Source organism: Taudactylus pleione, unplaced genomic scaffold (genome assembly GCF_031769625.1).
Source record: "Taudactylus pleione unplaced genomic scaffold, aTauple2 ptg000150l, whole genome shotgun sequence".
NCBI lineage: Eukaryota > Metazoa > Chordata > Amphibia > Anura > Myobatrachidae > Taudactylus > Taudactylus pleione.
The window spans coordinates 280,653-292,500 of record NW_028284552.1 but is presented as its reverse complement, the minus strand read 5'-3'; the positions used below and the strand labels follow the sequence as shown (position 1 = coordinate 292,500).

At 45.4% G+C, this 11,848-nt stretch overlaps 1 protein-coding gene across 4 annotated transcripts in view; it reads right to left on the bottom strand.

Annotated features, from left to right (window-relative positions):
* Positions 1–11,848, bottom strand: part of CUL1 (cullin 1) — a 132,629-nt gene that overhangs the window by 9,700 nt on the left and 111,081 nt on the right. For all 4 annotated transcript variants that reach the window (XM_088474257.1, XM_088474254.1, XM_088474256.1 and 1 more), the window contains one exon: positions 10,482–10,564. In XM_088474257.1, coding sequence (XP_088330383.1) covers positions 10,482–10,564 — 83 coding nt within the window. The remainder of the gene's footprint in view (positions 1–10,481; positions 10,565–11,848) is intronic.

Here is an 11,848-nt window from a genome sequence, read left to right as displayed (position 1 = left end):
GTGGCTGGGAGGACTGCTCAGCAAAGCACAGGAGATCAAAATGAAAGCAGAGATCAGCAGCGACAGCCTAGGAGATAGTTCTGCAGAAGGAGCCAAACCCAATCACTGATCCAAGATGATGACCGGCCGGGATTGGAGAAAAGGTCCCAGCATCCAAATCCCACTGGAGGGACAGCAGCAATGGCAGCACACCATCGAACAGCAGCCTCCTCAGCAGAAACACCCATGAGTCACACCATGAGGAGGACAAGAGCTGCCCACACAGCCAGGACCAAGTGCCGCCGGACCTGCGGCCGGAGGACACCGAAACCAGGAGACCGCACCAAGACCGGAGGAAGCAGAGTCAGGCAGCGGAGTCTGCACAGGACACCCCAGGACCCTCACGGAAACAGGCAGTTCAAGTAAGGTAAATCTAGTAGCCCGAGCCAGTAGCAGGATAGGATAACAGGATATTCAGGCTGGAGAGCGTAGACATCAGCGCCCTACGCCATGGCGGCCAGACCACGCACCCCCAAAATCCTGCAGAATTAAACACACTAGCATAGAAATATGCTAGCATTCTGCTACTCCGGATTATATTTTAGGGTACATGAAGTTATAAATGCATTGTAACTATACCAGTAAAGAAAAAAATTTCAGTGCAAATTATTGACACATTTGGCACAGTAAGATCCAGGAGGTATTTGTTGATATTCATCAAAACATTTATCACTCCTATACTGGGAGTACTTTGACATCTATGTGGTAATTACTACTGAAATACAGTTACAATCACATCACAGCTAAGCATGACAAATAGACAAAAAAGGACAGTTATGGTAGAAGAAAGAGTTAAAGGTAAGTCTAAGTCCATCGGGTCCACAGGGGAGACAATGGGGTATAGGTGGTGGTTAGGAGTACTGGACACCAACAGTTAAAGCTTTTCTGCCCCAGGATGGCCCTTCCCCCCTTGACCACCTTGGGAAGGAAGCCAGGGTGAGTTCGAAGAACAGCCCTGTCCTGATGAAAGATCAGAAATGGAGAGACCACCAATTCTGACACCCTACGGGATAGCCAGAAGGTAAAGTCTGCAGTGAGCCATTTGAAGTCTACTGATGCCAGGGGTTCAAACGGAGGCCCCTGAAGTGCATGGAGCACCACTGAAATCCCACAGAGCCACAGGAGGGACAAATGGAGTTTGTATACGGAGGACATCCTGAAGGAAGGTGTGAACATCTGGCAGTGGAGCAACTCTGCGCTGGAACCAGATGGACAGCGCAGAGACATGCACTTTCAGAGAGGCCATGCGGAGGGAAGAGGTACGCCAAATGGAAGGTCCACTTAACTGACAAGACGGCCACGACGGCTGCTGCTTCGGGGTCCCCTGTCCAGGACCCCGTACACTGGAAGCTTGCGGTTGTGTCGTGAGGCCATGAGGTCCACGACCGGTAGACCCCATTTGTCCACCAGGAGCTGAAAGACATCTGGGTGTAGGAAACCACTCCGCGGCGTGTACGTCGTGATGGCTGAGAAAATCCACTTCCCAATTGAGAATCCCCAGGATGAACACCACGGAGATTGCTGGGAGATTACGTTCAGCCCACGTGCGAATGCGTGCCACTTCTGCCATAGCCGCCCGACTGAGTGCCTCCCTGGTGATTGAGGTAGGCCACCGCTGTGGCATTGTCGGACTGTACTTTTACTGGCCTGCTCTGAAGAATGTCCTGAGCCAGAGTGAGGGCTATGTAGTTGGCTTGGAGCTCCAGGACGTTGATTGGTAGGACCCCCTCGGTGGGAGTCCAACGACCCTGGAAGGAGTGCTGCCGGTCACTGCGCCCCACCCACGGAGGCTTGCATCCATGCTGAGGAGCACCCGATCCGGGATCCAGAAGGGGGCGACCCTTGTTTAGGTGAGATGTCTGTAACCACCAGGAGAGGGATAGACAAACATCCGGGGGACCATCGTCTGGGATCTGATCAGATTGGGCAGCCCATTCCGCCTGGAGAGGATTAGATGTTGTAGGGGCCTGAAGTGGAACCGAGCGAACTCCACCATGGTGGATACCATGAACCCCAAAGTCTGCATTGCTGAGTGAATGGACACTCGGCGACTGTGGAGTAATCTGTGCACTCATTGCTGCAGTGCAGAGATTTGTCTGTCAAGAAAATTTTCTGAACTTGAGAATCCAGAAGGGCTCCCAGATGTACCATCCTTTGAGAAGGGGTCAGGGAAAACTTTTTTCAGTTGATCAACCAGTCATGTTTTTGTAGAAAGGCCATGGTTATCTGAAAATGGCGGTAAAGGACCTCTGGAGAGTGTGCTAACAGCAAGAGATCAACCAAGTAAGGGAGTAGTCTGACCCCCCGACAACGAAGATGGGCCGCCATAACTGCCATGATCTTGGTAAAGACCCATGGAGCTTTAGAACGCCCAAAAGGCAATGCTTAAAATTGGAAATGTTGCTGTAGGACAGCAAACCGGAGATATCACTGATGAGAGGGCGCTATAGGTACATGTAGGTAAGCGTCCTGAATGTCCAGAGACATCATAAAGTCCCCAGGTTCCATAGCTAGGACAATAGAGCGGAGGGTTTCCATACAAAACATGGGCCGATGAGACCCATTGGGTTTCCGAACCAAGAAAAGGGTAGAGTAGTAACCGGTCCCTCGCTGTGACAACGGGACCGGAGTTATCACCCCCGAGTGCAGCAAGGACTGAATGGCTGTCTGGAGGAGCAGGGCGTTTGCTCAGGTCTGAGTAAAAAATGCTAGGAGGGCAGTCTCGGGTCTCTCATGGGTACGCCCTCTCATTCCTGTGTCTTAGAAGCTGCCAAGGTCAATCTTGCCCAACTCTGGGCAAAACAGGATCTCCCCAGTGTAAGGTAGTGATTCAAAGGCCTTCTTTGAGTCCGTGTTGGCCTTCCAGGAATGAAGCCAAATGATACGGCGGGCTACCACCAAAGTAGCAGATGCCTTGGAAGCTAGGAGACCAGTATCCAAGGCCGCTTCTCCTAAATAGGAGGCTGCATCCCTGCTGTGCAAGATGTAGGACAGCTGTTCCAGAGAAGCAAAGGGAAATTAGTTCTCATCTCCCCAGCTCTCAATGGCTTTGGCCACCAAGGCAGTAGCCATGGCTGGACGAGTAATAACTCCTGTAAGAGAATACACAGATTTGAGGCAAGCTTCAATCCTTCGACTCCTTTAATGAGGATGCTGTAGGAATAGGTAAAGTAGAGCTTTTAACTAGAGTATCACGTGGGAATCCACCGCTGGGGGAAATTTCCCATTTAGCGCAATCAGCTGCTGGAATAGGATAAAAAGAAACCAGGCGTTTTGGCAGCTGGAAATTTTTACTTGGCGTATTCCATGCTTCGCTCTTGAGTTCAGAAAGGTGATCAGAGTGAGTAAATTTGCCAAAACCACTTTTTGTTGCTTAAAGAGAGGCTCTTTTGCCTTATGAATGGGCTCTGCATCTTTTGAAGAATTGATTTGACAGACCTCACTAGTACAGCTACATTCAATTTAGACTGAAGCTCCTCCTCCCCCAAGGGGGACTCAGTGGGGGGAATTCAAATGTTTTTTTTTGGACGTGCTATTTCACTGCCCTGTTTCTTTACCGATATCGCGGCTAGGGTAACTAAGGGGGGGTAACTAAGCTAAATTAGGAGGGAATAGGGCAGCGGGGGTAACTAGGCTTCATTAGGGAAGGAGTAGGAGGGCGTGTTTGTTTTAGCAGCCAAGCACCCACGGCCGGAGCGCACTCCCGAGCTCAGCCTTTCGGCTCCCACCGTGGGTGGAGAGACATGGGAGGACAGAGGTGCAGACGGCAGCGGCGGGTGCAGGAGCGAGGATTAAGGTAAGTATTTGTTTTTGTCTGTGTATTTGTAAGGGGCATGGGGGACCACTTCCTGGGGCACTCTAAGGGGCAATACATATGGGGGACACACTACTGGGGTTACTTATAGGGAGGACCTAAACTGGGGGTACTCTAAGGTGTATTGAATAGGGGGGAACACTACTGGGAGCACTCTGAAGGGGCATTGCATGGGGGGACCACTACTGGGGGCATAAGGGGCACTGCATAGAGGGGACCACTACCTGGAGAAATGTATAAGGGGGCACTGCATAGGGTGAACACTACTGGAGCACTCTATAAAGGGCCACTACTGTGGGCACTCTATAAGAGGCACTACTGGGCGAATTGTATAAGGGAACACTGCATAGGGGGAACAATACTGTGGACACTCTATAAGGGGGACTACATAGGGGGGCCACTACTGGGGGCACTGTATAAGGTGGTATTGCATGAGGGGCACTGCATAGGGGTGAACACCGCAAAACAGAAAAAAGCACCTACTGATGCTACACAGGCGCAGATATGAGTATGTTGTCCAAGCAGCTACTAAAAGCGAGATAGTCAGTCCCTACCAATACATATACACAATAAACAAAAGGTAGCGCTAGAAATGTTGGAACATAAAAATTATAAAAACAAGGTATAGCAATTGTCTAGATATCAAAAATATACAATTTATTCACATACATAAATGATTGTGCCAAAGAATAAAAAATACAGAAAATGAATTTCTGTTCAGTAGAAAGGACACTGATCTCACCCACAAATTTTAGTCCATACTTTTTCTTCAGGAGCTGTGCATACTCAAGTAAACACTTAGGATGCCAAAATAAACATTGGACAGTCCGCTGTATGATGATGATGATGATGATTATCCGTTTAGTCGACATCGACTTTCGGACACTTTATGGATCAGTGAACGCCACGCTTCTTTCTCTGACCGCTTCCTTCAGGTCATTTATGGGCATGTTCATGTCAGCCTTTATTGTGTCCAGCCAACGAGTTCTTTGGCATCCTCTTCTTCTGGACCCGCTGACGAATCCAAGCATTAGCGCTGTTTCTAGGGAATTAGCCCGCATGACATGTCCAAAATACGAGTCTCGTTGTTTGGTGATCTTGCCTTCTAATGATACTTTTGGTTTGACCCGCTCTAGGATTGCCTTGTTCGTATTCATTGCTGTCCATGGTATGCACAGCATTCGCCTCCAGCACCACAATTCAAAAGCGTCAATTCTCTTGCGATCTGCCTTCTTGAGTGTCCGGGTTTCGCATGCATACATAAAGATCGGAAAAACAATTGCATTGACCAACCGTGCTTTTGTTGAGCTGCTGATATCGTTGCTCTTCCATATCTTCGTCATTGCTAGCATAGCATTGCGGCCAAGTGCAATTCGTCGCTTTATTTCAGTAGATGATTCTCCACTGTGATCAATCTTAGAACCCAGAAAGAGGAAATCTTGTACCGTTTCGACTTCCTCATTATCGATTGCAATATGGACTGCATCGTCACTTTCCGTAGTCATTATCTTTGTTTTCTTGATGTTGAGGTACAGTCCCATACTCTCGCTTTCTTCTTTGACTCTTCTGACCAGATATTCTAGGTCTTTTCTACTTTCAGCAAGCAGAGTGGTGTCATCGGCATATCGTAGATTGTTGATGTTCCTCCCTCCGATTTTTACTCCAATTGTAGACTCGTCCAAACTGCATCGTCTCATGATCATTTCGGCGTAAAGATTGAATAAAGCTGGCGAGAGAATACAGCCTTGTTGAACGCCTTTTCCGATCTTGAACCAATCAGTGTTGCCAAAAGCTGTCCCGACTGTGGCTTCTTGACTCATGTAGAGCGATCGCATCAGTTTCTCCAGGTGCTCCGGAATGCCCATCTGCCGTAAACATTTCCATAACTTGTGATCAACGCAATCAAATGCTTTGCTGTAGTCAATAAAGCAAATGTACATGTCCTTTTGATACTCGTGTCTTTTCCAGAAATCCATTGCAGGTTTGCGATTTGATCTCTGGTCCCCCGACCCCTGCGAAATCCAGCCTGCGTGTCTGGGAGCTCCTTCTCTACAAAGTAGGCCATGCGCCTTTGAATAATCTTCAGCAATATTTTGTTTGCGTGTGATATGACTGCAATAGTCCGATAGTTACCACATTCCTGTGCATCGTCCTTTTTTGGAAGCGGGACAAAGACAGCTCTAGTCCAATCTTTGGGCCATGAGTTCATTCTCCATATCTGCTGGCAAAGTGCTGTTAGTGTTGAGACAGGCTCTGGCTTGAATAATTCGGCTTGTAAACCGTCGACGCCTGGGGCTTTCCTGTTTGGTAGTTGTTTTAAAGCCCAGGCAACCTCCTCCTCTAGAACATCTGGTTCATACTCGCTTGGGTTTTCCTGGCCGATGGGCTGATTTGGTCGATTGCCTGCATATAATTCCATTGTGTATTCCTTCCACCTGTGCTTGATTTGGTCTTCATTCAGTAGGATTTTACCATTCCGGTCTTTGATGGTCGCTGCTTTGCGTGACGTAAATGGTGCACGTGTCTGCTTCACAAAGGCGAACAGTTCACGAATGTGGCCTTGCTTGTTTGACTCTTCCAATTTTGTGCACTGTTCATTCCAGTAACGTTCCTTATCTCGTCTCGCTTCTCTCTGAAATTCCGCATTTAGCAATTTGAATTCGATACTATTGCCAGAGGCCTTGGCTGTTAGTCTCCTTCTTGAAATTTCAATCGACTCATCTGATAACCATTGCGATTTCTTTGCTGGTTCTTTGTACGGAACAAATTTTTTCGATTCATCCACTATGATTGCTTTCATTTCTTCCCACAGATGGTCTGGTTCTTTTCCAGTTGTACTCAGCAGTTCAAATCATTTTTTTACCTCTATTCCATATTGTGATGGAATATTGTTGGTATCATAACGTCGCATTGTTGGTGTCCTTTTGATGGTGTTGAACCGGAGTTTCACTTTAGCGATGAGTAGCTGATGGTCAGAGCCACAATCCGCACCTGGGAGTGTTTTAACTGCTTGAATTGAGCTCTTCCATTGTTGTTGGCAGAGAAAGTCAATCTGATTGCGATATTGACTGTTAGGAGATGTCCATGTGTATAAGCGGCGTTTAGGCTGTTCAAACCACGTGTTCATGATCAGTAGCCGATTTTCTTGACAGAACTGAACCAGTCGGTCCCCGGCCTCATTCCGTTCTCCTAATCCGAATTTGCCTGTGACCAGTGGCTCTTCTCCTTTGCCTACTTTTGCATTGAAATCTCCAGCAATAAAGATGTCTTTAGCAAGAATTTGATCGACTGCTTGTTGGAGGTCTGCATAAAATTGTTCAATATCCTCTTCTGTTGCATCTGAAATGGGCGCATAAACCTGCAGCAGTGTGATAGTACGGGGTTTCAAGTAGAAACGAACGGACATGATTCTGTCGTTTATTGCATTGAACCCCTGAACGGACTTGGCGATTTTCTTTTTCATGATGACAGCTACTCCATTACGCCTGATGTTGTCATTACTGGAGTAGTAAACTGCATAATCATCGCTGTTAAAGTATCCACTGCCAATCCAATGAAGTTCGCTGACACCAAGGATATCGATATTTAGACGTTTCATCTCCCTTTTAACGATATTTAACGATATTCAGTTTGCCAGTGTTCATGCCACGCTGTATATAGATGGTAATAATCACTGATAAAGGGACATCCCTCTATCGGAGATTATTACCATCTATATACAGCGGACTAAGGAGGAGTTTCTTGAAGCAACTCGAAAGAGGGGGATAAAGGAGCCCAAACAAAGTAATTTTATTGAAATATTTTATTAAATCAATGATATTCAGCCTTAAAAATAGCATACCAGTTAATTATTAATAAAATTCTAATATTAAAATACTTTTTATTCAACTCTCACACCCTCTAGGGGTGGTGAGAACTGACAGGTGATAAAGTGAAAAATAGGTCGACCAATATTTTTTATCACGCCTAATTTACATCAATTGAATAGCCCTGGCCATGTTACAGATAGGCTGAAACGTAGGCGTGGTAAATCACAATTATCATGACCAAAAAATGTTCAATTGAATAGCGCCTAAATTTGATCACACCTAAACACATGTTTATCATGGGAAAAAACAGTGATAAAACAACTGAATTCCCCCCCCGTGAGTGAGAGATCTGCGTCTTCTGCCTCCCCAGACGATACCTCAGAATCTGAGAACTGTGTGGACTGTGAGGAGAATACAGCACTTAGTAGTTTTACTGGGTAAGGGCCTCTCACTTAGCAACATCTGTTGAAAAACTGTAGAAGTAGCCGCTAGACTCTGCACCGAGGTAGAGAGCATGTCTACCCATGGAGAAGGCATAGGAGTTACTGGTACCGGTAGGAATACCTGTTGTGGAAATCCCATAGGGGGAGCTACCGCACGGACTGCTGGAGGAGCTGACTGGCCTGTGGCAGTATAACAAGATGCACACATAGACCATCTTGAATTAAATTCTCCTGGGTTAACCCTGCTGAACAAGACCTGCAAGAGACCAGTATAGGAGCAGCAGTCTGCTTGTTACCCTTGCCTTTGCTAGACATAGCTGCAAGAACAGTATAACACATAATATGGCACTAACCAGCAAGCAACACACACAGGGGGTGATTCAAATGTTCTGCCGGCAGCTTTTTTTTTTTTTTTTTTAAACGCCCGATAGAGCAATTGAATTGTTGCTCTGTCAGGGCGCGATAGCCGGCGGCGCTGGCATTTCTGCACGCACTTAGGAGTGCACAACAGAAATGTGTCTGAAACACCCTGGTTAGGGCGCGCTAACCGCAGATAGCGCGCTCTAACCAGAAATTAGGTTAGCGCGCCCTAACCAGAAATTAAGACGGGTTTAGCCGTTTTACACGGCTAAACCTCGTGTCATAGTCGGCGAAGAGGGCGATAATGAGCACCCAGAACAACTGAATAGCAAACTGGGCGTTCATTAATTATCACGACCAAAAAAACATTTGAATCGCCCCCACAGTATGCGACAGCCTTCACAAATACAGATAGGATCTGACGTACAGTGAACCAGTATCCCAGGGTTATTGTGAAAGAAAGGGAAGGTATAAGCTAACTAAGTAGAGAGAAAAAAAACAAACAGAAGTGCTAACACAAATATATATAAAAAAAATATATAAATTATAACTGCAATGGGCACTAGATCCAACTACACAGACTGCAGTGGATGGTAGGAAATAGCGCTGTATAACCTGGCTCCTAGGAGAGGTATACAGGAAGACTGGACCCAGCGTTCCCGGAGACCTGCGGCTGCTTTGAAGAAAATGTCGGCCATGAGTTTCTGAGGGGGCGGAGGGTGACTGAGGAGCAGCTCAGGGACGGCAAGACTGCAGTGGAATGGCACTCTGAGCTGGGGGAGGGGCTGCAGGGAGAGGGTTGATCTCCCATATGCTGACTTTAACCACCGGGTCCTGGCCTCTGTTTATTCCCTGCGCCAGTATAGTTTTCTTTGTGAGTAACTGCTATATACTGTAAAGCAATCTGCTCTCCGTATATGTTTTATAAGGATTTTTCTTCTGCCATGACTTATTTTCTAATGTTAATTCTACAAGCACCCTCCACCTGTCACAACCCGTGCAGTTCCTCATTCCTGCCTGGGGTGTCCATCTCTGCTCTGGTGCTTCTAGCACACTCGGCTGATTTCTCTAGACCAGAGTGTGCTAGAAGCATCAGAGCAGAGTGACACTGCATGAGGAACTGCAATGGTTGTGACAGGTGCAGGGTGCTAGAATGAAAACTACCTTCTATGCTGGGCCAATAATTCCACTCATTTTCAACAAACTGAATTCAACATACGAATGTCAAAACTACTAGACCGTTAGACATTAATGGGGTACATCTTGAGGATTCATATACTTGCAAGGTAACAACACTTTATATGATTTGTGAATAGTTGGAATTGTGGAATAGAATATATTCGCCCACACATCCAACATTAAATAGGCTAGGTTATAAAGGTCACATGTTAACTGCAGGACATTCTGTAACCGTAAGAGAAATTTGAACACATGAATATTTCAAGAATATGCTCATATAGGATCAGGTGTTTATTAATGTGTGTTAAAGGTGAATGTAGCTGTAAGCCTTTATTATCAGTCTCTCAGGTCAAATAGACAGAACTGCTGTATGTACTGTTCCTGTCAATTTCACAGGGATATTTCAAATAATCAACAATTTTGAAATGCTAAAGCAGATTAAATACTGGTAACTTGTCATGGACCTGACCACCAGGATCACACATAGGTGGCATGTCAGCTGAAGACCTCAGCATTCTAGTAACGGTGACCCTGATGGCATGTGTAATGTAACCACCCTCACACTTTGAATGTAAACACACTGGACAGCAAACTGTCTGAAGATGGCGAAAAATTATTGGGTCTCCACACAGACAATGAAGGAGGTAGGGTTACTGGTTACACGCATACCCCTAATGCTCTATAGGTACGCCTACGGCAGTACCACTTAAAGGCGAATGTTACTTTAAACACCTATTTGTAATCGCTTCACTCACTCCTACCAAGCATTGAAAAATATCTGATTTACAGCTACATTGGTCACCGACAGACTTTGTGGGACGGAAAATAAGAACATACTTTTTATAGCCCAGATACAGCTTAATTAAGATATCCGGCCTCAGTTCCACTTCATCCACATTTGCATTCTCATCTTCTAAAACCTAGTTTAATACACAAATAATCACATTATTCAAATAGTACAAATGAACATCAGTATTATACTTAAAAATAGAAAGGGATCAACATAATCAACCATAAGTTTTCACACATACATTTATGGCAAGGTGAGAGGTGGAAATAATAGCAGAAAACATTCAGATATACTATAGTGACAGAGATACACACACAGTGGCCACTTTAGTTGGTAAACAACATAAAATCTTTGCAGCATGGATTCAATAAGGTGCAGGAAACATCCCTTAGAGCAGAGGATCTCAGCATCAACCCTCACGTTTTCCCAGCAGGTCATGTTTTGGGGATTTCTATCTATCTGTGGAAGTAGGTGGAATACTTACTGAGCCAGCAAGAGAGATTACCTCATCTGTGCAGGATGAGAGAAATGCACAAAACATGACCTAGTGGTGGTACTTGAGGACGGGAGTTGAAACCCCTGCCTTTGATATTCTGGTACATTATTACTACATTTTATATAGGGCGCCACAAGTGGTTCACAGCGCCATACATACAGTAAAGGGTACACAGAACATTACAATACAGTAACCAAAATATAAACAGAACACAAGTAACAATTAGCAACACAATTCTCCATACACAGTACAGCTCTGAAGGTGAAGGCGGTCATAGAAGTGCTAGAGAAGAAGGCTGAGAGACAGTGGGGAGGAGGACCCTGCTCCTAGGAGCTTACAAGCTGCCGAAAAAATAGAAAAATGCAGCAGCTGTCCTCTACATGTCCCTTCCTCAGGATACACAATACAGAATTCTGTATTGTGTATCCTGAGGAAGGGAAGTGTAGTCCTCAAACGTTGACTCTTCTGCATTAAATCTTTGTCACCTTTTTTGCATCTACAAAGTGCTCAGAGTGCAGCCTCTGTGTGTTGTATGTTTTGGGGATGCCAACTCTAAAGGTGCATACACACGTAATGATTTTTAGAACGATTTAACTATGACATCGTTAACGTTCAATAGTTCAGTTTCTGAGTTATAACGATGAACGATTATCGTTCATGCGCGTTCCAGTTTGTAATTCATTCTAACCAACTGAACGATTTTCATTAAGGGAAGTTACAAAAATCGTTTGTAGTTCAAAAAATAGTTTATTAGACGTTAAAAAAATCTGACAGAAAATCAACCATAAAATTGTTCAGAAAATAGTTGGTAACAAAATCGTTACGTGTGTATGTACCTTTAGAATGACAGACAAGTGTATGTATCCCGAGAAACCTCCTTCCCCTGGGACTGCCTGTCCAGCAAGTGATTAGCAGGAA